Raw genomic sequence first — 27,819 nt, forward strand, 5'->3', positions numbered from 1 at the left:
CAGAGGATCTATGCTGAGATATGTTAGAAAAACAAAACAATTCAATCACTTTGGGAATACTTTTCTAATCAAATGAATTAACCGGGTGGGTGAACAAAATCTGGTTAGTTTAAAAGACATGAACAACATATGGTATTTCTGTGGAAATCTTTATTTTTTGCTTAGCAAAAAGCTGCAATGATCCCTGTTCAGGTTAGCTGTTTGGATGAGGGGTACAAGACGTGTTGCTCCCAAAGTAGTGCATGTTGTTAGGCAATGGTTTGAACTGGTGGTCCCTAATCAGCAGGTCATGATCAAAAGGGATGGATGTGCTGGTGACCCATCACTGATGCACGTGCTACTCGCTGCCTTTAAACCCAGTAACCCTCACTGGATGTCTTCCTATAAATAACCCCAACTACTTCAAAATATGTCAAGTTAACATTAGGAGAGGCTAACCAATACTCCCACTGTAAACCAGCAACTTATTCAGCGATGTATTAACCAATTTCAAAACGCTGATACAGGTATATAGTTCGATAAAGTTTTCTGTCAGACTAAACGACTCTGTTAATGGTTCAGTCTGCTGAAAGAGACGATGCTTCTGTATTTTGCTGAATTTGGTCCTAATGCTTCTTGATGACCACAAGGTTCTTCAGCATGTCGAAGGAGTTCCCATCAGGCTCCACTGAGACCGGGCCTTGCTCCTTGTTGTACACTTGGAGGAAGCCGTTGTCATCCAGACCCACCACCTCAGCCTCCAGTCCGTCCTCGCTCCAGAGATGCACCCGGGTCCCGCTGAGGTCAGAGCACAGAGAGCCACTGTCACACTTCTGCTAACCCGTGTTAGTACAGGGTGCTGGGAATTACAAAACTCTGCAACTCAATCACCCTAAATCAAGACCGAGAGCCTTAAAGACGTAAGCCCCTTTCACACACACAAACACACACACAGTACAAACCTTAAGTTATCTACATATTACACAGCGTGGTTGTATGTGAGAACACAAATGTTCCAAACAGGCTGTACCCTGCCAGCTGCCTAGTGGAAAAAAACGACTACGATTATCTAAAATTGAGAGAAAATTCACAGCAAGTGCGTAGGCGTGTTGATGACATTTACCCTGGGCAAAACTCGCACTGAGCCAGAAGAAAAACACCCGAGGGTGAAGAAAAAGGACGACATCAAGGTCTAACCGAAAAGACAATGGGCCTCATTCACCAAAAGATTCTGGCCACTTTTCTTATTTGGGATTTGTTTGTGGGAATTGTCCGGTTTCTGTAAAATACATCACAGAGTACGGTCTAGACCTGCTCTTTTATATAAAGTGCTGCGAGACTGTTGTGATTTGGCGCTTCAAAAAAATGATATTTTAAAATTGAATTGAATTCTTAAGTAAGAACAGAATCTACGCACACTCAAAAGCACTCTAACGCACAATCGAGAGCTCAAATGTTTGCGGAACATAAGTAGATTCATACCGTTTGTCCGTTCTAATTTCAAAATGTAACAATTTTGTAACTAAGTATTTTCATTATTTTACACATACTTAAATGTTTGTTAGTCAAAACCACACTACACTTACACTTCTGTTCACTTGTAAAGCACTTTGCATTGCCATTGTGTATGAATTGTGCTAGGCCTACATATATCATGAGTTATGTTTCCTTCTCCAAAAACAGCGTTCACTGCCATAGACTTAACGGTCTATAGTAACTGCATTCCATGCATGGGTTAAATTTGCTGCTTTGTATCCACTGATGACGCTACTAAATATGATGTGTTTCTTTTTTGCTAACTTGTTGCAGCAGTACCCCTACTACAGAGATCCTAAAGTTTTTTTCCTCTTGGAGTCGAGGCCTCCACTTTCTTTACGATGTTTCTCTAAGTGTGCACACAGCCCTGCCATCTCATGCCCTTTTGTGGAAACTAACGGGGCGTTTACCTGTGCTAAATGTAGCTATGGATTGTTTTCTTTAAATATACATCGGCCAATATATCGGAATATCGGATTTTTACATAACCAAATATTCGTATTGGCCTTGAAAGCACTATATTGGTTGAGCTCTATTTGAATAATATGTGTTTCATTTAATTCTGACAGTGTAAATGCATACATGAAAAAGAAATGCATGTAACAATGTGTACTGTATTCAACTTCATATCTTTCTTTGTTTAAATTGTTTCAAATAGGCAATCCTCTACAATGTGGGGCAACCTCTAGCTCACCCGGTGGAGTTTGCGGCTGCCCCGGGTTCAAATCAGACCTGCAGCCCCCCATTCCTATCTGTCTATACTATCTGACAAAGAAAAAGACCCCAAAAATTATATTTCTTGAACAGCATATGGATATGCAAAATGTTTGGATGCACGTTTGTTTGGACACAAAAAATCTCAAAGTAACTGAGAAGTAAAACCTGAGCAAAAAGCCCTGTGGGGGTGTGTGCAGTGCTCACCTGTGCAGCCACCTCTTGTAGTAGGTGGGCAGGATGGCGTCCGGGCCCCCTTGTTGGAAGCTGCCGATGAGCGTCTCCAGGCAGCTGACAGAGCGAGCGATGAGCTGGGCGCAGCTGAGCGGCTGCAGGCTGCGGTTGTGCTCTGTGTTGTACTGCTGGATCAGGTCATTGATACACATTGTTGGGTTGCTGTTGGCCACGTTGACCCCACAGCCTGCAGGGCGTATCACAGGCAAGAAAATGGCAATGAAATGAAAACGGCAATGAAAATATGTAATTCTAATCCCACCCCTTATTATATTATGGCTAGAGTAGGGGTAAGGTGACAGCACACTAAATAACTGATTACATAAGGCCGCACTCCAACAGCCTGTGTCGTGGGCGGGGGGGGAGGGGGTCATTGAATAAAATGCAGCAAGCCTACATTGAATAGTTGAGACCGACTCCACTTTTGAAGAAAAGCAACCCCCACGTCACGCTGCGGTGGCCAATCATGTAACAGGAGATCAGAGTTGTCGGTGTGTTTTGCGCCGGGGTGAGAGCATAGACAGTTAAAGAAATGGACCAACAGATGCTGTTGTTCTGGATGGAGACCAGTGAAGGAAAATAGAAGCTCTTTCCAGGTGCTGCTGAGCGTTACTGCGCAGCCTCCAACTGAGCTTGACGACGTTGTTGTGACGTGGGAAACCTGTCTGAAAGTTGTAAGTATACTGGTAGCTGTTCAAGAGAAATCTCAATCATTCACAATCAGCAAGTCGCTTGGTTATGACACAATCCTTAGCCTATTTGCCAAAAACGTCTGCACCGAGCCATAACGTCAGGTACGAGGTAATGGAGCCTTTTATACATTGTCGTGTTTCTTTAGAAATAAACAACGGACAAATAGAGTCTTTAAACGCTTCAGATGTGAAGTTATTCTCTGTCAAAGTGGCGCCAAAATGAATGGCAGTCAATGGGATGCTAACGGCAGGTGATGGCTTCGTAGCATTAAAATGGCGCCATGGGAGCTACGCTTACAGAGGAGAGGCTGACCCCCTTGGGTGAGAGTCCTGTACAGGAAACATCGCTGCCTCCATCGCTGCCACGAGAAAGTTTGACAACACTAAGAGGGTAAAAAAGCTTTTGGTTGTGTAAAAGCCGAATGTTTCCTCCAATAACAAAGCACTCGTCATGTCTCGCTTCTCTGTTTTCTTTCTCTCTCTATGAAATAAAGCTGCCTTCAAGTGCGCTCGGAACAGCAGGATCTATAAACGATTTGATGGAAAACAGTAACTGAAATAGTAAATATAATTCCTGTGTCTCATGTGACTTGTTATTTGCACATCCTGTGACTATACAAATGTGAACATGTGAATAGGAACATGTTGGCGTTATTTTGGCACTAATTGAGAGCAGTATCTAGTTGGAACCAGTTACCTGCGGGATCTTTGCTAGGCTAAGCTAATGCTGCGGGCCGCAGACAGAGTTACAGCACGGACGGAGATGAGATGAGAAGGGTATGTATCGACTTGTCTAACTCTGGGGGATACAGTGAATAAGCTAAAGTCTCAATAAGTTGGCATGTTCCTTTAAGAATACACCAGGACACAAGTGGGCCGGTTCATTCACACTCCCCCCGCAGCACAACCATGTGGCAAAAAGAAGCTTTTTCTTCTTCTGTGAATGCCCCGTAACTGTTAAAGATCTGGTGTGTAAGGTAAATCACGTCAAGTAAGGAAGGCAAAAAAAAAGTAATGCCAGCGGTGTCCTTAGCCTTGACAGCAAGGAGGTTGTTACCTATGAGCAGGTGAAAAGTTGATCCTAGTACAGTGGAAGTCACCAGTACCCCCCCGAGCTTCATCAGGTGACTGTAATAGATGTCATTGGGCCACTTCACCCTCAGGTCTATGTCCTGATGAAGGTTGAAATATGTTCAAATCATCAATCAGTTATAGAACATTTTCCTTTACTACCCAATGCGCTGATCTTAATTATGTCATCACTTTGTGAAACAATATGATACTTTACTGCTCCGGAAAACTATGTTAACGACATTGAGCATGTACATAGTAGACAGCATGTGTAGTCTAATACAGTCTGATAATATCTTAGTGTTGAGAAAGCTGGTCTAAATGAAGAGTGTGTAGGCTGATACCTGGTATCCAGGGAGTGTGCGGACAGCCTCCACCACGGCCAGAGCAGCCAGATGCTGCAGGAAGGGAATCCTCCGTCCGAGCCGGGAGCTCAGTTCAACCTGGACCGCCAGAGTGAACATGGCACACCCCAGAGGGCCGAGCCAGGCGTTCTTGCCCCGACCTGCAGCCGCAGCAAACACAGGGGACATACACGGGGACGTTGAGCGAGGGGACGTTGAGTAGTACCAAACAGGGCTGTGTATATAGCGATATTACGTGCGATAAACAAAGAGATGCTAAAGTGTACTCAGTGCTGCCATTCTGTTGTTTTCAGTATTCTGCTACAATACAATAATACAATATAATACATATATAAATGTTATATATAATATAATACACATAGCTTGCTGAATTTAAAACTAATGGAAAGGAAATCATATCCTGCATTTTTTATTGCACAAACTGAACTAAACGTAAAAGGGAGAACTAAATAAAAAAAGAGTGGGAGTTATATTTTAAAGTGCAGTTTTCTGCTGATATTTTCTTTCAAATGACACAGAAACAATCTCAGAGTTTCTATCGTAACACGCCACAGCCTTTCGTGATGCGTTCATTGCGCCAGCACTAGGAACAAAGCCCTATGAAAAACTTCTGACAAATACGATGAATAAAACCTAAACTGAATGCAAGGGAAATTTTGCCAAGGTGTGTGTGTGTGTGTGTGTGTGTGTGTGTGTGTAGGTTTACAGTGTGCTGGAGCACCGACCTCTGCCCTGGCTTTGTCGAGCAGCCACCGCTATTAATCCCACATCCTTCGGTAAGTGCAGAGTCAGCCTGAAGAGAGACGAATGATGAGCACAGAAATGTTAAAACCATCTTCAAAGTGCCTTAAAGGGAATCCTTCCCTGGGTCAGAACACCCTAGTTCGGGGAGTTCTATGTAGAGCACCATACTGGGAGCTCAGCGATCACATGAAAATAAAACTTTTGGACACTACACCAACTGTTACGTTATTGTTGTCGCGCAGATTAGCCACCCATTGCCGTTGCTATGGCACCTTATTCTTCCAAAACAGCCATCCAGCGAGAGCCTGCTAACCACATATTTAGCGTTCCCCTTTACCGCTTACATGCAAAACGATGTTCATGTTTATGAATTAACGTTACTTGTTGGTTAGGTGACAGAAATCCACAATGTGTTTTGGTGTAGTTTTAACATTGTAGTGAACATTGATATTACAGTACATTGTGGGAAACAATAAGTGCCCTACAACGTGAATAGGGACCCACTCCGGAGACAGCCCTAGTTCAGCTTTACTCTTACTGCTGCCTGTTAAATGTAATAACTAGCAGTGGTGTGTGGTGTGGGGGTTTAGAGGAAAAATAAAAATGCTATTTTACGAAGGGCTACCGCCATGCCTTGGCCTAGAGAAACTTACATATGTTGTTAAGGGGAAACATAACACTTTTGTAAAGATTTTGGGCTCATTTATGCAATTTTATTGCGGCTCTGCAGTTTACCGGTCTATCTGCTTTCAATAAGATCCCTGATTATATTTTGGAAGGTTGGAGCATTGTGCACGCAATGTATCCATCTGTGCATGTACTTGTTTGTCACTCCTTAATATTCTTCTTCTTTTTCTTAAACGCAACGATGTGAGTCAGTGTGTTACCATAGCATTAAAACATACCCCTAACATATCTATTTACATATCTATATGTTTACATCTCAAATGCCTATTTGTACTTGTACCTGATGTGCCTTGTCTTGTATTGTTGAATTGTAATGCTATTTCCCATTATTTTGGACCATTATTATTGCCATATCTGTGTCTAAAACAGTGTAAACACTAGAGCAGATGATAAATAAATAATAGTGAAAAAGCTTAAAGACAAAAATTGCTAAAAAAAAAAAAAGTCCACTAGGGACTCGGATCTGCAAAAAAAAATAATTTTTGTTCATTTTATACTGACATTCACTCAGCATAAACTGGGTGTCCCAAACTGCTTGTGTGCTGCACCGGAGCCTTATAATTGGAGGGAAAACCCTGATGATTGTTATACTGTATACTACCCTAGGTTTTAGATATGACCTAGACTGGGAACCCTTACAAACTTCCGAAAAATTTGAGATTTGCTCTGCAAGTCCGTCTGGCCTAGAGCCCATTCAAGCCCATTTCCATTTCTTCCAAATCGAGGCACCAATAGCAATTGTTAGGTAATCCCATTCAATTAGTTGGATTGTTTCTCAAGACAGGAATCGTCAATTAGTTAAAGGATAGACAATCAGCAGCTATTTTAACAATCAACAACACATTTTTTAAATAAGTTAATTATTTATTAATTATAATTAATCTTATTAACGAAATAAGATTTGAGACTATTAATAGTGTGCTTTAAAAAGAAGAAGAAGAAGAAAACAAGTCATTTTAAATACCAGTCAAAATCTAGCCTGGAAATCCAGACCCAAATCCGATGGTAGATTAAAGTGTCGTCATCTGCTCAGCTGGCCTCTAACCCCGCCTACATCAGATACACCAATGTGATTGGTTCAGCTCACCTCTGGCCCTGCCTATATCAGATACACCAATGTGATTGGTGCAGCTCGGCTACAAGTGCATAGTTAATGAGCAGCATTACTCGATGCCAGAGTAACCCTCTGAGCCAATTCCGATTGTGCTCTCATGAGAACTCTGTAGTTCCAGAGTAGTCAATTGCCGCTAATAAAGAAAATCATCTGCAGAATAATACATAGATGAAAGCAGCCCTACAAGATTAAGTACTCTTTTTAAAATGCAAAAAAGACTTGCTTCTTTGTTGAGCAAACCGTCTTTCGGCTGAGACTAAACACACACAGCGTGCAGCGAGCAGAAGAAGCAGACAGCAGCCCTTTCATTCTGCAGTTTTGCCAACTGATTAAACTTGTCCGCTACAGTTGTCATTAAAGCCAGTGGATCTGCATCTTGGTCTCTCTCACTTTATTGGCATGAATGTCAGAAATAACCATATTGACAAAGCGTCAGGCATAATATTTCTCTCTTTCCGTTTATCAAGTTTCTTTATATTGTTAAGGCAAGTTATCATTTGAAGTGCGGTTGCATTGCCATGATCACCCTGCAAGGTTGTAATTTTTAGCACAGTGTGTCCGTCGGCATTACATCAATGCTCATTTGAAAGCTGGGGGGGCTGTGTTACTAACAGAAACCAAAGAGAAAATGTTTGCACATTCTCTCATCTCCAAATGCAATTAAAAGCTGATCCAGTGACCCAAAGCAACTGCCCTCTATTGGCTAGTGAACAAAGATTGTGAAGCTGCCAAAGCAAGCGAGCAAGGCCTTTCTGCTATTGTGATGCAAAGTTGATCAGTGGTAAATCAGCTTAAGCACCGTCCCAGTGTGAGGGTGCCCCAACTCGGGCTGGATAGAGCTTTGTAACAGATTTCTCTCACAACGGTTTATCAAAGGGATAGATGGATAGCTCAATCTAGATTCTGAGCGCAGGGAATTTTGGGAAGACAGGCTGTTTACTCTTAACTGCAGACTCATATTAGCATCAAGTTTATAAGCCTTTAGGTAGGTTAAGTACAGGTGATTAGTACGATTGATTTTAAAAAGCAGTTTTTCTCATCTGTCTGATAACAGTCTAAATCGACGACGTTCCACTTCAGGGATTGTTCAGGTGCCGTTGGAAATTTTGCCGTTGCTTTGCGCTGCCCAAGACGATTGTGACTGGTTTAAAGAAATGCCATTACATCAGAGCACGTCTTTCTCCCATCCTGCAATGCTGTACTGACTAGCCAGACCCTCCTGTGCAGCGCTGCAGAGGAAGGTCTGGCAATGCCAGACTAAGGGTTGTGTGACAACCTTTTTTGTTAAATGTACAGTTCCTCAGCATTTCATTCATTTAATTTTGTTTAAGTTAACATAAACAGGTTAAGATCTAAACACAAGATATATGCATTCTGTATCACTGTCCTGCCAAACAGCTTCTTTATTTACTTTTATGAGAACAGTTTGGAGCTTAAACACCTAAAGAGGTAATAGAAAAATGGCCAGGCGTAAGGGAGAAGAAAACACAGAATTTGTCAAAACAACAGATTGTTAAAACAGATTGTTAAAACAAAAAATAATGATAATACACAGAGATTTGTATTACGATTTCCAATAATAGCCAGGTGCCCACACGTTACTTCCTAATGCCCTTACAATAAAAGGGATGGTAAACAAAGTCATTATAATACAGTCCTTATTGAAAAAATGCATTCAAATTTGATCTGAAGCTAACGAACCAAGTTAGATGAATCACATGGATGTCATCCAAAGGTGCAGCCTTCTTATTACACAATTGTTCCCATCCTTCTTGCAGCTCAGACAGGAAACAATCCAATGCAAAGAGGGAATTTTAGACTGACATGACCAGAACTTTGGAAGATACCCACTTGATCTGATTAACTCAGACTGCTGAAGCCCATTAGGAAAGTGGCCAGTGTGAACAGGAGGAATGATTACAGCAAGAAAAATCAGTTTCAATCTTCAGGTGGGCACCCGAGTATTGTTTTAAGACAGCCTCGATAGTTCACCTGTAAGGCTAAAGTTCACCTGTAGAGTGTTTGTTTTATTTATTTTTTTCATTACACTATTTGCAAATCCTTTAATCTATGCAAAAATGCCGGCTGGACGTGTATGGCTGAGGGCAAAAGAAAACATGTGGGGATGTTTTTCTGAAAAAGCTCACAGCTTCAGGAATTTGTTCACTTAACTGAGGCTGATTACAGCGGACGTTTTGTATAGCGCTTCTGCAGCCAAGTAACTGCCAACATGTGCTCACTGATGAAGAAAAAAAGAGGATTTTGAAAACAAAACCCCGGGTCTGTGCTGTCAAAAACCTATCGTCTTTAGCCTCAGATGGAAGGAAGTCATCTTGCACACAGAATATTAATAGCTTATTACATATGCAGAAAACTGGGAAAGACTGTTTTTCTATGCAATTGAGTTATGTTGGAGTACAAATCTTTAGAACTTTAAATATTTCAATATGAATTGAAAAAAAAACACAAAACTGGGCGGAGTGTGGAACTCGGTCCAGCACTTATTGTGTGAGATCTTAATTTACGGCGTATTAGCTGGAGCGTGACCCTGCTGAGGGTGAGGCTGGTTAGGGCCTGCTGAGGGTGTAACTAGGGGATGCTGCTGTTTGGCAGGACCACCGGAGAATCAGCCTGATCCGTGACTGACAGGTCTCTGCCAACAATCGACCCCCAAGGAGACCAAGTCCGAGTCCTCATGCTTCAGAAATGAGCTTTATATAAGAAGAGCTGGACTTAAACAAGACAAGTGAGTCCACTGCTGACCACCTCTTCTGTTATTGCCTGTCTGTCCAGGACATTCACCTCGGTTTGGGGAAGATAATAAATAAATAACACTCAAAAAGCTTAAAGACACAACTCGATAAGTCCAACTACGATTATTAGAACTGAGAATCGTCTTTTAGTTTTGATGCTCACGTTGATTTTACTTAGGTGGTGCCCAAATCAGCTCAGGCGCTGCACCTACGCCTTATTATACTCTCCAGGCTAACCTTAGCCAAATTTTGACATATGAAAGCATCCAAGATGCATTTTAGATGAAGGAGGAGGAGTTTATCCAGTAGTTCCTCTTCCCTATTTGCTCACATGATCAAATATGCATCTGTGCTGACTGGATCAGCAAAGGTGAAATAATAGATAGAACACACATTTCTGAGATCTCCCGACCTCCTGTTTTTTGTTACAACCAAGTGATATGACAGATGTAAGTAGTGCACGTGCACACATAACCCAAGCAGTCAGACAATCACACAGGTCGGGGCAAAAAATGTTAGTCAAACCTAAATGGAGGGGAAAACAATTTTCTCAAAATATCCACTGTAAACATCTCACAAACCCACGTCCTACTTCAGCTTCGACCTGTTGTATTTACATGTACTGTACTGTAGTTGTGTGCAGCAATCTTCAAAGTTTTGAATCAGGACCTCTTGTATATGGATGTTGTGGAAAATGAGGTGGAAGACCACTTATGACAACTTATGAGTGTATTATGGATTGTAATCAACGGATGTCTACCTTAGTACTTGTGTAGTAGAATTGACAAATGGGTTTATATTGTATGGTTGTCCTAACGCGTCTTATATTAGACTTATCATATAGGACAAATCTATCTATAAAATTTGGTTTATAATAGCATTCATCTCTATATTTATTCAGTACATATCCTTGTCCTGCACTTATGGAACCATTGTATATCATGCACTTGCTGCTATTGCACTTCTGGTTAAACCTAAACTGCATTTCATTGCCTTGTACTTGTACCCGTGTAATGACAATAAAGTTGAAACAAATCTAATCTAATATTACTTCTGTTGTGGGTTTCTATTGAGACTTTACTGCAACGGGTCGAATAACCACACCTTCAATCCTTTAAGTTGGAAAGTGTCTTATTTAGAAATGAAACTCCTCAGCCAACATGTCCATCCCAACATGCAAAAGAGCTCAAATTCATTTCTGGAACTCAATTATAAGATCAGTAGCAAATCATATCCCTCTTGTGTCCTAACACTTTAATACTCTTACACACTCGATGGGTGGTTGTCAATAAAGGAGGAGGGTGAGTGCTGTGGTTATGTGTCTTAATGCGTTCCTTAGTACTCAAGTGATCTGTACATAGGCCAGCTCAAAGCTGGAACTCTGGGGGCAATTGCATTCCTGGAGGAAGTTAATCTCATTCTGAAAGCACATCCACTGAATGTTACAGAGGCCACCACGAGCTCAGAGAAAAGCCTTTAATGTAATACAAAAATGATCATTCGTGTCCAAAGAAGGATGCAAACTAAGTAGCGATAATCAGCGCTTTCATCCACACACTGACAAAAAGTGAAAGAAAAAGATTGCAAATGAGGGAAACGGACCATGTAGTGGCCCTGAACGACTTAAGGAAGAAATCAAATTGCGATTTTCAGGCCAGATATTGCAATTACGATTCCATTTGCGATTTTTTTAAAGCTACGTACTACACATTAACGATCCTGTCAAAGTAGTAAAAAAGAAAAGAAAACTCCATTGAAAATAGGACATTTTTGTATACAATTGGTGATATATTACATTATTCCAGCATTTATCTTATGAAACAACAGTAGATATAATAATAAAGAGGGTTAATATCGGATTAATCGCGTTCCCAACACACACACCTCCACACCCACACCCACATGCAAATGCAAATGCAATCCATTTGTCGGATCGGAAGCTTGTTCACAAATTATGTATGTTTGGTTATGTCGTGTAATAAATTATGTATGTTTTGGATGTTTGTCAGTCACTCTACTTATGGTCCGAAAACACAATTAAAGTATGCCTCCATGGCTTGTTAACAACAATGAAGAGGAAAAAACGAGAGAGAGACAGAGTGAGAAAGAGAGATCTTCTATTTTCTTATCCCATAATAACACCCAAACAAGAATGAATAACTTCTAACAACCAGAGTCTGTGTTGATGACAGTTACACCTGGGATTTGTGATACACCAACCGAATGCTGGAGAAATTTGGGGAGTGATGTACGTCCCCCTCTGCTATCTCCGCTACCTATTTTGCATGGCAACACCGTTGCATCCAGGGATTACTGCCACCCAGGATGGTTGTCATCGGTTTAAAGAAATACAGCAAGCCAGAGTGCTTCAAGACAACCTAAAGAAGGACAAAGTTGTAACAACAGCTGCACCAAAACGATTATTTTGCTCAGTTGTTGTTTGGTCCACATAATGTTAGAAAATCCTGAAAAATGCCCGTCACACTTTCTCAGTTTATTTCGATATATATTTCAAAACCCCAAAACCATTTTCCTTACAATAATAGAAAACAACCAAAACAGAAAAATCAAACCAAAGAATTTCTTTTAATGTTAATCATAAAACGATTCCCTTTATATGATATTGACAGTCGCAGGTCTAGTGTGTAGATGTCCAACGGGAAAAAAAGAATAAGGCTTAGATTATTTGAGAAAGGTGATCAAACGCCATCCAGAAAATGTGGACTCACTGTGTTTTCACTCTCTCTGCTGAGACCCATTCATGTCCTCAGATCACTCTGCGACCATTGTCATCCATTCATTCCAACAAGACCAGAACAAAGGCATACAAAATAGCATTTTCGACCGACAGAGAGAGGACACATTGTCCCAAGAGGAGGAACATGGGGCTTTAAATCCCTGCTCAGGACTCTTTGTTTTTAGGGGGCAGCTAGGCCACAGGGGTCACCGTCTAAGATACAACAGGTCAGGAGGATAAACGCCTAGCACCCGAGACCAGAAAGGTGGAGGAGGACCTGTGATCATAAGCTACGTGCATGTTACCGTCTTTCTCCCACACAGCAACAAGGCAGGCCAATGACAGCAAACAAAAAGATAGAGGGTGGGGGGGCTCTGGTTTCCTTAAAGAAGCCTCAAGCACCAATCTGTTAGGTCTTCTCAAACAGCTGATCAAGACATTGTTTTCAGCACCTGTCACTTTGGAAATACGGTCATATTTACACAGGTGTAAAGATAGTGAGGATGGAGTTTTCTATCATTACTTCTAACAAATACATAATCTAACTAATTACATGGGTGGATTTGAAGTGGTCAGTTAAGATATAATTTTTCTGAAAGCCATTTATCTCCCAAACCATTCCCCACCCCAAAAAACCTCTCACTTCCCAGATTAAAATATCTCAGATTAAAAGATTATTTCTGCCATCGATGCTCATTTTTGAAACAGGATTTGCCGTGCATAAGCGTGTTTGCATTGATCATTCAGCGGCATCAAAGGCATGATCAATAGGAGAGGACAAACTAATCTGTAAATGTGATTAATTGAGCTAATCCTGTTTACTGAGGGACAGCAGAAATTATCATTTCCAAATAGCACTATTGGAAGTGATCAATGAGAGAGCGCTGCTCCATTACCACAGGGCAGCTGAGGCACCAATGCATGACCTTGCTTAGCTGACTGCTTGTCTGGACTGGGCCTGCCTGGTCTGGCTGAGATTCTGGGCAGCAATGCACAATAATCCATTAGACTGAATGCATACCTTTAAATGTCCATTATTTTGCATTTTAGGCCAAAAGAAGTCTCCTCTTATTGAGGTGCTGCAATCTACGTTACAGCCTCCAACAGCTGTCCCAACGCTGCTCTTCTAGCATGTAGATGCATTTCAGACTTTCACTTGAGATAGTAAAAAAACAAACACAAGTAGAGGATGTAGCAAATTTAGAGTTACATTTTGTCAACTTCAGATCGACATCACAGAGATTTATGGATATCAGCAAATACAGAGCAAAGAAGAAGAAGAGACCACTGTCGCACTAAACGCTTGCTCTTGGGGGACTTATTAGAATTGTAAATTATAGAGCGTGGTCTAGACCTACTCTATCTGTAGAGTGTCTTCAGATAACGCATGTTATGAATTGATGCTATAAATAAAATTGAATTGAATGCTATGAACGATGCCTTTCGTGTTTGTAAAAGAAGTCAGATAAAAACTCTTGTAACTTTAGTACGTATGTGAACTGATCAGAATGAGCAAAGGTCCATGTCACAGTGATCCTTGTTCAGGAGGGATTATGATGAACAGTGCGTTTAAAGCAATTTATCATACAAAATATGTGCATGTTGATCATGGTTGCCGCTGTTGCCATGGTCCCGCTACATGTTCTGCTACGCTCTGCTGTGCCCTGCTACGTCCTGCTACGCTCTGCTGTGCCCTGCTACGTCCTGGTACGTTCTGCGATGCCCTGCTACGTCCTGGTACGTTCTGCGATGCCCTGCTACGTCCTGCTACGCTCTGCTGTGCCCTGCTACGTCCTGCTACGTTCTGCTGTGCCCTGCTACGTCCTGCTACGTTCTGCTGTGCCCCGTTACGTCCTGCTACGTTCTGCTACGTCCTGCTACGCTCTGCTGTGCCCTGCTACGTCCTGGTACGTTCTGCGATGCCCTGCTACGTCCTGCTACGTCCTGCTGTGCCCTGTTACGTCCTGCTACGTTCTGCTACGTCCTGCTACGTTCTGCTGTGCCCTGCTACGTTCTGCGATGCCCTGCTACGTCCTGCTACGCTCTGCTGTGCCCTGCTACGTCCTGGTACGTCCTGGTAAGCTCTGCGGTGCCCTGCTACGTCCTGCTACGCTCTGCGATGCCCTGCTACGTCCTGGTACGTTCTGCGATGCCCTGCTACGTCCTGCTACGTTCTGCTACGTTCTGCTGTGCCCTGCTACGTCCTGGTACGTTCTGCTGTGCCCTGCTACGTCCTGCTACGCTCTGCTGTGCCCTGCTACGTCCTGCTACGCTCTGCTGTGCCCTGCTACGTCCTGGTACGTTCTCCGGTTCCCTGCTACGTCCTGCTACGCTCTGCGGTGCCCTGCTATGCCCTGAACTACTAAAAAGAACTACTACAAACTACTATTTTTTTGTGACTTGTATTGCCACTCTTCATTCTAACCCCAATCGGTCGTCAGACACCGCCTACCAAGAACCTGGGTCTGGGTCTGTCCCCTAAAAGGAAGTTTTTCCTCGCCACTTGCTCTGGAGGAAACTACTAGAACTGTTGGGTCTTTGTAAATTATGGAGTGTGGTCTAGACCTACCCTATTTGTAAATGATATTACTGGGCCTGTTTTTGCCAGTCTGCTGTTGATCTGTATCTGCGTTTTATTTGCCTGACAACCGATAAAGTGAATGAATTAACAAGAGCCCTACTTGGGCTCGGCTACAGCTCTTTAGGCCCACTGCTTTGTTTTCACTCCCCACTGAGTCTGACTTAACATCCCCCTCACTACAAGACTACCTGACTACTGGGGGTTACGTGTTTTGTGTTTATTAAATAATTGCTTCACGCACTAAATAAAGTTTTGTGTTGGAGTTTGTCACATTCTAAAATCTTGACTTTGACTGTAAATGCATATTGGTTCCAAATATTGGTTATGTCAGCGATTCTATATCTCGATGCATCAAGTACATTTTTCTATTAAAGCCATACAGGATATTTGACTCGACAGAATGCATTAATACACTGTATAGTACTTTATAATACAGTTTACTATACAACTTCGTATGGTTATGTTTTCACCCAAAAACAAATAGTAACATCAGTAAAAAAAAAAAAAAAGAAGAAATTTGACCTTGTTTAGAGCGTTTTGACACCCTGTGTCTAAAACCTAGAAAAGGTTACAACCAGATAATGACATAAATAACACTCAAACAGATTAAAGTTAAAGAAGTCCAACTATGATAAGATCTGAGGAAAGAATTTATGTTAGTTTGGATCCTCACATTGATTTTATATTCCTGGGCTTTGGTGCTACAGAAAAATGGCCCTAGTGCTAGACCTGAAAATTAGACTGGTAGGGAAAACCCTGCAGGGGACCAATCAGAACACAGAGTACTTTTATCTGCTCTTTCTAAATGTAGTCTTTGGATTTAAACAGATTAGAGGGCTTGCTGACAGGCTGGCGTAGTCTTGTTGAAGCTGAAATGAAAGCCTGCTCGCTGTGGACCCTGCATGGGACTTCATGGCTCCTCACCATCACTAGGCTCTAGAGGCTCTATAACATACCTTTCACTGGACATACGAAGTGCAAGTCAAACACTGCGCCATATGTTCCCCAGAATAAGAAATGGGGACGTTTAGGCATCTGCTTACAATCTTTTATAATTGCAGGTGGAGCATGCAAGGTCAATTGGGCCAATTTGATTTTTATGGTCAAACCTGTTGCCACAGTTATGAGGAATCCATTTTCTCTGCACCAACGCCCCACCCCCTCTGCTTGTTCTGTGGTTTGTATTTTTCACAGGAAACAGGACTCTAATTCCATACAGTGTCAGTTTGGATATTGGATTGCTTGTCAAAACAAACAGTGATTGCCGGGGCCTTCGCCCAACAACTGGAACAGCTTTAAGTAGAAGAATCCGTTATTAAGGTTGTTTTTCTATTCAGATTTCCAGAATATGGAGGTCCAGGTACTCTTTTCTGTTTGTGGGACTGTCAGTAACAACAACTGTGACATTGAGATTTACATATAAATATCCTTATAAAAGGCCAAACACACACACAATGTGCAGACAATTTGGAAAAGCATTTCTATGACCACAAGTAGAAGTGGAAAATAGTCAGAAATGCATTTACATCCACTGCTGCTTCGATTCCTTTAAGCATCAGAGAAAAATTAAGTGGGGAAGAAAAAGGAATACAAAAGTAAAAGTGGGCCCTTGGGTTTTAATGTCGGAGCCTGAAGCTCTTACAAGAAAAAGTCAACAAGTAGGAAGTGTGTTGCTCCAGGCGCAGGGATCAAGTTCAGCAGAGCAGGAAAAGAATCATTATGCTCTCTGGACCAGCCAAGTGGTGTTAGAAAACCCCTATAGTCTCTTATCCCCGCTTTCTCACAAATAAACACTTCCACACTGTTAACTGCCCTTAAGCAAACACCAACAGCTTGTTGCACACACACACACACACCAACACACACACAGACAGGGCCCAAACTATCAGATGGATCAATTGGCAAAAAATGAATCCCCAACAACTCCGATAAGCGATCGATCGTCAAACATTCTCTGGTTCCTGCTTCTCCAAAGTGAGGATTTATCAACGCTGTAAAGTGAATATTTTTTCGACATCTTGGACTGTAAGAAATCATGATCATCATTTTCTGAAAATGAATGCAAAAAACTATTAGACTGACCAGCCAATAACGAAAATGAAATTTGAAAAAATATAAATGTTGAGGCTGTCCCTTGTAGTTCTGTTGTCTTGGATTTGTGTCATTAAACTGCTGTATTTCCACCTGTCCACATGGAAACAGAGCAGACAGGGTGGGGTGACTGAAAAAAGCATTTGAATCCCTTATTAGTTATTCTTGAATATAATTTCTCTATTAATAACTAAGCCGGAAAAAACTGCATTGTCGTTTCTTGAATTTGGAATACCCCCTGTAATGTAACCACAATATGTGCATGTAGTATATGTGTGTTTTGTTGTATTTGTTTTGAGTACTTTCAATATTGGTCATGATGAATCTATTTTGAACTCAAATGAAGGGGTTTAGCATAAGAGTAACACAAGTAATACAAGATATCGGGTTTTTGTCTTGTTTTTATCGTTATCGCAATAGCTGATCGATTAATAAACACAATCGCGACATATCACAAAAGAAAACCCATTTTTAGTTGAAAGAAAATATCACTTTAATATTGTAGCTGTCGTGCTTTATTTAAGTTTGGTCTTTTATGTTAAATTCCATGTTGAATTTGTTCAATAAAAGAATGTTTTATATATGTATTATTTCAGTCCATTCATTTGTTTTAAATTCAAAAAGCATACTGGTTGTATTTTTGCAAAATACTGAAAGCGGCAGAAAAGCAGAACCGACTCCATTTTATTGTCTGTTTATGCATTACAAGTACTAACGTTCTCGCCATATTCAACGCTGTCACACATTTCCCTCGTACGGTGCGGAGCCCACCCTGTGCTAGCTGTGTAACTGGGACACATGACGGGGACGTCGCTGTGTCCAGGGCTGCAGAGTGTTAAGCTGCTCACTAAAAAGCATTGAGATTCCAGTTTGGTGTGCCCTTGTGAGCACACGATCCTGTGTCTCAGTCCTGGCTATTATTAGCCGCTGCCTGCCTAACAAAGCATTAATACCCTGGACAAACACACCGGCTGCCAATCATTGAGCCTCGGCTTCGAGCCTCTGCACTCAAGTGGCTGAACCTGTGTTTTCATCAGCTCCTCAATTTCAGCCCGCACTGACCTGCCTGAAACCAATTCCCTCTCTGCCTATTAGGCCCTCTCAATCCTTTATTTATACTCCACATTGAAGTAAGGCCACAGTCATTGTCACTTCAAAGAACTCTTAATAACCGACTCATCTGAAATCCATCTTCTGTTTGAGGATGTGCTTATTTGACGAACAATACACCCTACGTTTCTTTTAATTGAGATACTATTCCATTAACGCCCTCAGGAATGTTAACTGACTGCATTTGTTTTTTTTGTATTGTACAAAAACTATCTTGTTTTTAACATGAAACACATTTAGGGCTGCAAGTAAGAAATTGTTTCCATTGGCAATTATTTTCTGGATGAAAGGATCAATTGTTTGGGCAATAAAACGTCAGAAAATTGTGAAAAATGTGAAAGAGCGTTTCCCAAAAAGTCCAACATGACTTACTCAAATGTCTTGTTTTTGTCCACAACTCAAAGATATTAAGTTTACTGTCACAGAGGAGAGAAGAGACTAGACCATATTCACATTTAACAAGCGGTGAATAAAAAACAGGCAATTCATTTAATAGTTTACACCTGATCGATTCATCTTTCCAGCTCTACATACATGTAAGTGTATTTTATGCACAATAATAAGCATGGGCACTTGAGTTAATCATGTTAATTTGCCAGATTCAGCCATACATTTCAGCCTTGTTTTCATCTGCAGGTGTATGTGATGTACTGTTGTGTATATGTTTTTGTATTACTGACATCTCTGATATTGGGTGTATGTTCTGATTGCGAGTGGCAAACTGCAACTTAATTCATCTAGGTATTAAATCGCTCAAAGAGGAGCTTACTTGCATATTTCACAGAGTCACCGCTGTTATAAAGCACGTGCCAAGAAAATAAAGCGAGCAGGGACTGAGAGGCAAAGGCGCCCTGCTGGACTCCAACCAGCTGGAAGGTCTCCATCTAAACCACTCCATCACACCGACGCCCCAGGTCACTTATATTTTAATTCAATGTCCAGTCATGAGGTGCTGCTCATATTTGTCTCAATGCTAAAGATTAGCTTAATTCTTACTTAAATTAAATTGTTCTCACAATGCTGCAGCTGATCAGCCATCAGATTTACAGAATACACTGATACTAAATTTACTAATACCTGATGGGGAATTTATTAAGGTATGTATTTATGGTGCTGAATTGTTACTTTATGTCTAATGCAGATTTGTAAAATTATAATTCTAAACCAAATGATTTGCATCGATATAAGAAATGTACCTTACTACCAACCGTATGTCTGTGACAAGTGAGAAACATTGCGGAAGCCTATTGTGTCAGCTGAGATGGAGAGGATTATTCACATTCTCGTCTTCCCGTCCCAACTTTTCACCAGCCTCAACAAAACATCTCCGCGATGCTCACATGAGGCCCAAAGCGCTGCTGCTAAGCTGCTGGGCGTCCCCATGTCGTTTCACTGACTCCCCAGCCTATTGAGAATTGAATTCAAGGTTGTTGAGATCACTTATAGTGCTCTGTATGGACGGGCACCTGCCTAATAGGGGTGTGCAAAAAAATCAATTCACATTTAAAAAAAAAAGAATTCCAAAATCAATTCACATCTATTTTAATTTATTTATTTTCATTGTTTTGTGATGGCGTTTATGCTATCATGTGGGAAAAGTAACTACATGTCCATACTCTGAATTGTTTTTTTTCCATTAAGAATTTTCTTTTAGAATCGAAAATTTATATTTAATCGTGACATTTTCGGAATAATGCACCCTTACTGCCTACATTAGAGATGTACAGCCTTATCTCAGAACTAGGTCTCTCAGGTCCTCAGTTGTTCCTGGCTCCAGACTTCAATCTAAACCTTGGAAGTCTCTCCCTTGAAGATCTGTGGATGCTTTAAAAAAAAAAAATCATTTACATTTTATGGTGTTTTTATTGCAAAGGTACTATTGTAATACTGGACTAAAACTAACGTAAATCAGACATTGTAACCCAATTACTGACTTTAAAAACCAACTTAAAACATATCTCTTCAAGAAGGGTTATGGACTGACTGACTTTTATTTTTAATGTGAGGACTATAATTTTAATGTTCTTTTTTTGTTTGGGAAGTGAACTTGGGTGTCATGAAAGGCGCTTTAAAAAAATGAATTATTATTATTATTATAAATGTTAGACTATGACACAAATTAAATCAACATCAAACCATAAAATGGGATCTTACAGTCATTTAAAATTAAACATCAAAGATGCAAGAGACACAAAAAAAAGGTTAAAAATTGGAGCAGCCAGGGCTGAGATAACCTGACTTTAGTCTCTAATATGGGTCACAATGGATCCTGCAGGGTTTCTGTTAGTAATGTGGATTCTCCTGGTCCCACTAGCATTCAATTGTCAATCCTGAACCGGCCCCGCCCACTCATATACAATGGCTGACAGATATCACGTCCTGCCTAAAGCTCGAAAAAAATCATCAAGTTCTCGTTTCAGCATTCAAGGTTTCAGAAAGCATGGGGACATTTCTGAACTCATTCCTGGCTCTAAAAATACTTTAATTAATTAAATACATTTAATTAATCAAGTACAGTTTAACGGAATCACAGTCTATCCATTCACTTATCGTGGATTATCATTGTGACGGGCTGACACTGACATATGCTCACTAGCAGTGATTTGGGAGGGATTATTTGGAGTATTTTTCTTTTTCTTTTATTGTTGTTTTGATGCAGCATACTCTGTTTTTTTATTTTATTCCTGTTACATAACCTGTCTTTAACAAATCGATAGCTTTGTACGTTGGCAAACTAAAAAAAAAAAAAAAAAAAAAAGAAAAAAGTCAAGATCTTTTGATTTAGTTTTCAAACGACTTTTAGTCCTGCTTAAAAAGGTTGATTTTCTCTGAAAATATTCAGTATCCTCCTGAATACTTAATAAACACAAAGTCTGAAGAAATATAACAGACATTCCTTGATAATAGCATTAATCAAGGCTGCTCCAGAGGGACATCTGGAAACTCAAACATTAGCAGTGAAATCAAACTGCAGCAACAGGTTTGGGGTTATATGGCCCACTCATTCACCCGGCATTAGTTTTTGTATAACCTTAATGACAACACTGTCGGTTCCAATCAGCTCAGTGCTGCTCCACAATCCATTTTTCAAACTTTATGACAGTTTTAATTGCTCCCACCTGCTGCCTGGTGGACCCGCTCAACAGCCACTTTTACTCATGTGTGGATGCAGACAAAGAAGTCTATTAGGTGCAACTCGCCTTCGCTGCAGTAAGGTCACTTAGGCATTAAATTAGTTCCAGCCTGTCTACCCTCCCAGCACGCGCACGCAAGCCCACGCACACACGGCTATCTTTTCTTACTTCACTTGGTTAGTGTCAATTTTAATCTTCATCGGTTGCCAAAGAGACTCAATAATAAAAAATGAGCATCTGAAAGTCCTTGTGACGTCATGTATTGTTTTTCACTATTGTCCATCAACTCATTTTGCATATATCCAACGCACCCTTTTAGTCATGGCGGTGTACTTAAGTTGCCGGTGTTGTACTCATTCTTCTGTTGCCACTGCATTCCCCTTAAAGCTATGCTAATGCTGCTGGTGATGTACTGTAGCTATTCAAAAGTCCCACCTCCACCCCAGCATTCACCTGCAGGCTCCGAATCACCCTTCCCCAAGATAGAGACGGAAGTGTAGTAGAGGTTGGAACAATGGTGAAGCTTCAAACAAAACGCAGATGTATGCATGCACGTGTGAGTGATTATTTCAGATTAGGTGGTTGGTGGTCTGCGCAGGGTGTTATTTGTTAATTTATTCAAAGGCTGTTTGATTTCACCTCAAATCATTATCACAAGGTTTGTCAATTCAACACTGTGTCAGCAGTGTTAGATTTAGTGAATTTATATGGATATGTGAACTTACACTGATCTCAACTTCATGTATAGGATCAAACTGCTAAGCTATGCATTAATTAACTTATGTTGTGAATTTTGCAGATAGCTTTCCACATGTGGAGCTCTTTCATAACAGTTACGTAACTGTGAAGATGAACATAGCAACCGGTTTACAGCTTGAAAAAACTGACATAATACACTATTTTGCACCAATTTTACAAGTTGTTTAAAAAGGTTATAGATCCACAATTCCATTTGTTTCATCCGTTGCACCGGAGGCCTGGCCAGCTGATTGGCCCAGAGTAAAAATACTAAATGAAATGGGTTCATCAAAAAGGAAAATGACATGGGGCAGCTACAGAATCTCAGACCTGTAGCCTGTCAGCCCAACCAAACACAGTACGCGGCCTTTTGAGAATGTGTGTAATTGTTGGAGACCGAAGCCGGATCCACAATGTTGCCCCAGTTGGTGTGCGACAACCAATGCTACAATGACAGCTGACTGCATTTCAAACCCTCAAATTCATCTGGGTCACAAACAACCTATGACTGTGACCATTGAAAAGCTTGTTTTCCCTTTTACTCACAAGAGCCATACTGCATCTTATGAGCTCAGGATAAAAACATATGATCTGGTCTTTGGGGGCTCTGAACAATCACCATTGCTTTGTAAGCTGAACTAGTTTATTTGAGTAGCTGCGGGGAACTGTGCTTTACAATGATAAGAGCAGCTGTGTAAAAGTACAGCTGGTTAGCCTGTGCACATTGCTGCAATCAAAACCAAGTGTTGCATGTCGTTTTGGTCACAAAAACAAAATTTTGCCTGTGTGAACACACTGCTACCAGCCTAAGTGTATATTTCAAACATTAAACAGGCTCAGAGGAGCATGTGTTACCCTTGTAGCAGGTCCATGGTAGACGTGACCACATCAGCGTACAGCAAGGTGTGCCCCAGCAGGCTGGTCTTCAGGTTCTTGCTGTAGGTTTCCATACTGAACTGCGGCCAGATCTGGGACTCTGAAGAGTTGGTGACCAGGGCCAGGGAGCCCTCAGGCAGCGAAGGACCGTCCTGGAGCTCAGAACAGGACAGCATCCTGAGGGAGGCCTTGGACAATGTGAGGAGGCCATTTTGATCTGCACGTGTCTGCAGCCAATTCAGGAAGATGGCCTTGGTCTCCTGTGAAGAGCACAGTAGGACAATAATGCTATGTTATTTCTTTTATGCAAAATATAAATAACATGTACACCTGTCTCTATAGACACACGGCCTACAGTTTAGTCCACACTTGCATTTTCTGTAATGTTATTGGATATACTACCTGAGGTCTTGCTTTTGCAGGTGTGCATGGTAATGAAGAAACATGTCACTCAGTGGAATCATGTGGCTCATCAATGCGTTTTTAATAGTTTTTTTGGACAACATGAAGCTCTGTTGTACAGTGGAATATGATATGTCAGGCTTCAGAACACACGTTATGCTTGATTCATATTCAGGGTCAGTTTTGAATCCTTTACAATCCCGTGGTTGTCTCCATCCGTTCCCAGACCGACGTCTGCAACTTTTCCCTTTTTAGCTTTCAGTACTTCTTGTACTTTGTTTAATTTCCTTCTTTTCTGTGATGGTCCTGCCCCAGTATCAGTCATGAACACAGCAGATCACTTCTAAAATAACATTAAAATACAATAAGAAATCTCCCCCTACCTTGTACCTGGCTGCCTACTTGCTTACACAGGCTTTTTTTGGTGTTGCACTGAAATCTGTGACCCATCAAAATGTGTTACTGTAGAGCTGCTCTGACTGCCGCAAATCATTTTGTGACTTTACGGGGGGAAAAAAGAAGAAAAAAAAACATTGAACAAAGGCAAAGGCATTAATAAACACAATATAGAAAATAGCGTTCTTTTCACTCGTTAGTCTCTTTTGCTTTCACAGGTCATTTATGATCATCAGCTTTAAAGAAACATTTCGAAGTTCCTCATAATTACTTCAAGGGGTTCTGCTGTTGCCATTACTTAGCTGAATCATCACAATAAATTCTTCTAGACAACAGTGAGCATACACACATGCTGTATTTATTAAACTGGCTTTTCACCACCTGTCATTCCAAGTTTTTAGAGAAATAGTTCATATATTCAGAATCGTCTGTCCAAGATAAGAGTTGTAATGTATGTGATGGCGTTTCCGTTAGAAATAAATGTGCTGAATGAGTTGTTCAGTGTGTGTGGCTAATCAATGCCATGGTGTAATTAGGCAGCAGTCCCAGTCTGCTCTGTTCCAGTCACTTCCTATTAATCAGGTTTCTCTCGCACAAAACATGTCTGAATGTTTACCATGTTTTCTCTGTGGTAAATATATTATTGTGTTTGGACTTCCTTCACCTCTCTTATTAGATTGGTAGATTATCACATTGTTTGTTATCTTAATGTACGGGATGTAATAATGAGAAGCACTTCATTGTGCAATTCTGTCTGAAAATGTAAATGAAGGCTGATTTGATTTGACATCAACATGAAGTCATCCTCACAAGACATAACAGGATGTGGCTTGCGCTCAGTACAATACTGACATTTCACCGATTGGTGATGAACTCATTTTAAAGATGGAGTGCTTAGTTTCTGTCGCCGCAATGAGGAGTTCTAAGTAATGACCTGAAAACTGTTGGAGCAACCACATGATGCACGCCTTCCGTGATCGCGCCCCACCCCCACCCCCACCCCCACCCCTCCTCTATGTAGTTGCAAGTAGCCAAGGAGGACAAGGAGGATTAAAAAAACACATGGACTCTTCAGAGGAGGTCATTTTATTTTCTGTGTGCGAAAGTTGCCCGACAACAATCTTCTAAACGTAGTCACATTGAAACCCAGACACAGTTGTGTGGAGCTGATCGTCTTGATTAACTTTCTATCAACTCATTTGGCAAACGGCGTGAATGTAACAGACGTACATTATTGTAAAAAACTTTAAGAAGAGCAATACTTCTCATTAAATCCTGTCACAAGATTGGCTGAGCATGACAGATTGGTCGTAGGATAGGAGTAATAGTAGTTAAATTGACTAAATTACTTACATCAAGGAAATATTAGGTTTTCACTGGAAAGCAACAACATGTTCAGATGCCTTTATATGGTGGATTTGTATTCCGTCACTATTTAACATATAGTGCTGCTGCAACAATTCCCCTTGTTTTTTGTATCTTATTCTATCTCAGTCTACATGCTGGTTGAGCATGGACCCTTTCTAACAGTGGGGTCAGGAGAAAGGGACAACCGACAACTAGGAAAAGACTGTCAGAAAGTGACAGCCAGGAAGACAGCTGACAGCTAGTATCTGTAAGACTAGTGGAGCTAGATAAGCAGGGATGTTGGCTTGACAACTGTGCCGGGCCACGGCAGTTTAGCCTAAGCAGATAGTAGAAATAAGACCACTGAGGATCTGCTCTTTGCTTGGCTGAGAGTAGGAGTTAAAGGCAGCTTAACGTTAAGTTAGGTCAAGGCTAGAGAATGGAGTCGGCTGTTGTGGGTCCCATCTTATCGTGGGTGGCTGTAGCTGACGTTGGTGGCGAGGTCGCCTACCAATCGGAAGGTCGGCGGTTTGCTCCCTGGCCCTGCAGTCCCATGTTGAAGTGTCCTTGGGCAAGACGCTGAGCCCCGATAATGCTCCCGATGGTGCGCCATCGGAGCACAAGTGTGTGTAAATCAATTGAGCAGGTGTATGAATGGTGAACGGTTCCTGTACTACGTACAAGCGCTATATAAACACAGTCTATTTACATTAGACTTATGACAGCACAGCCTGCAGGCCCTTATAGGCCCAAACATTATTTAACATAAATACTGGGCTTCCATAGGGATGCTCACACTGTCAAATTTACTGTCTATTGATAACTGTAACTAAAAAAAATCTATCAACTATCAACTCTAACCAGCTTTGGCACACAACAAGTCTTTATTTTGTTAAAGAGAGAGCTTTTCTAATCCATTCCAGTCCTGATTCTATTTGACTCAAGAACCCACTTAATTTCCAGAGAGAGGCAAATGGTGATTTACCACCTCACGGCAGAGAACAGGAACACCCACTGAGCAGTGATTGAAGGCAGCCGCACTGATCACCACCACACTGAATGCATTAGTGTGTGCTAGAGAGGGTTGTCATCACCTGCGAGAAGTCCTGCTACTAGACCGACTACGGCAGAGTGCCTCAGCCTCACAGCTGTTGCAGTGGCACAATCAAGTGCGGTGTATGTTACCCTGGCCCCACACACCTTTAAAACTACACAACTGACCCGTTTCCTACCCTTAAAGGAGAGACAGAAAATGACCCAAGTGAGATGTATGCATATTGTTTCAGGAGATAGTGCCAGTTGAATGGCCATCATTCTCCATGGGTATTACATGATCTAATTCTAATCTGCTTCATAATATCTACATGTGTATACAGTGTCTCTCACAATGTTGTTCTGACATGTCTTGTTACTCATCAGCCAATGTGTTTACACAAAAATAATAATAATAATACAATTAGCTGATAATATTGCCCATGTCAATGTGTTGTTCAGAATATGAACATGTCATGTTATACAGTCCAGTTATGTTGAGTGGTTATTACATCACTCTTCCTTCTTTTACTTTTTGATTGTTCAAAGAATGTAATACTGTAATAATGTGTCTGTCAGCCAAAGATATAGTTAAAAAAAAAAAAAAAAACTGGCACAGTTTCACCTGGACACAAGAAGAAGACCTTCAGCAAAACAATTTATTATATCCAGTACCAACTATATATTATTGCACCAGTATTATTGCTAATCTGTGGCTTATTTTTAATCATTTGGTCAACTAAGTATTAAAATAATCATTAATGTTCTAATGTCTGTTATTAGAACATTATTTTTGGTAACATTGTTTGGACTGATCAACAGTCCAAAACTTATTTATTTTTTTATAATATTTATATAACATTCAAAATCATCAAAGATTGCAGAGATTAGATTTTTGGGCTCCAAATACTTTGATTTCAACGTATTTTTGGCACATGAATGGGAACAAATGCGTAAAATTCTACTTCTTTAGGTAAAGAGTGTCCAACTTGCTGCGAGTGAGTGGCAATGCCTGACAACAAGCACGTATGGAAACCTCCAACACATATGGAAACCTCCACCACTCATACTTAACACCACTCAAGACCAAAACATCAATTGACAAAACAACCTGACAACTTTAGGACTGAATGAAAGCTACTGGAAACAACCCGAGCGTAGTGCACCAGGAGCAGAGAGGCCATTCTACACACATGTCGAGGTACACAGCTACCAGCGCTCCTCCTCCACCTACACAACAATCTGGAAACAATTCTGCAGCCCCCAATTTCCATAAGCCCGCTTCTTGTTGGGGCTTCAACTGGGGAGGGGTTGGCGTGGGGGGGTAGTGGCCGGGGCAGCAAGGTCAAAGGCCGCACACCAATCCAAATATACAACAATGAAGCCAAAACATACAACTACTACCAATATTACTACAATAATACTATTTTTTTTTAAAGGAAGGCCCGGGCTCCGTGCCCAGACAGGACACCTCCCATCACTGACA

The 27,819-nt window shown here is 41.1% G+C and overlaps 1 protein-coding gene across 2 annotated transcripts in view; it reads right to left on the bottom strand.

Annotated features, from left to right (window-relative positions):
* Positions 1-135: 135 nt before the first annotated feature.
* Positions 136-27,819, bottom strand: part of hlcs (holocarboxylase synthetase (biotin-(proprionyl-CoA-carboxylase (ATP-hydrolysing)) ligase)) — a 36,369-nt gene continuing 8,685 nt past the window's right edge. For both annotated transcript variants that reach the window (XM_034890516.1, XM_034890515.1), the window contains 6 exons: positions 23,136-23,416; positions 5,317-5,384; positions 4,571-4,731; positions 4,213-4,327; positions 2,437-2,650; positions 136-777 (listed from right to left, as the gene is read on the bottom strand). In XM_034890516.1, the coding sequence (XP_034746407.1) occupies positions 606-777; positions 2,437-2,650; positions 4,213-4,327; positions 4,571-4,731; positions 5,317-5,384; positions 23,136-23,416 (1,011 nt within the window). In that variant the 3' untranslated portion in view covers positions 136-605. The remainder of the gene's footprint in view (positions 778-2,436; positions 2,651-4,212; positions 4,328-4,570; positions 4,732-5,316; positions 5,385-23,135; positions 23,417-27,819) is intronic.

The sequence above is a fragment of the Etheostoma cragini genome, chromosome 13, assembly GCF_013103735.1.
Source record: "Etheostoma cragini isolate CJK2018 chromosome 13, CSU_Ecrag_1.0, whole genome shotgun sequence".
In the NCBI taxonomy this organism is placed as follows: Eukaryota; Metazoa; Chordata; class Actinopteri; order Perciformes; family Percidae; genus Etheostoma; species Etheostoma cragini.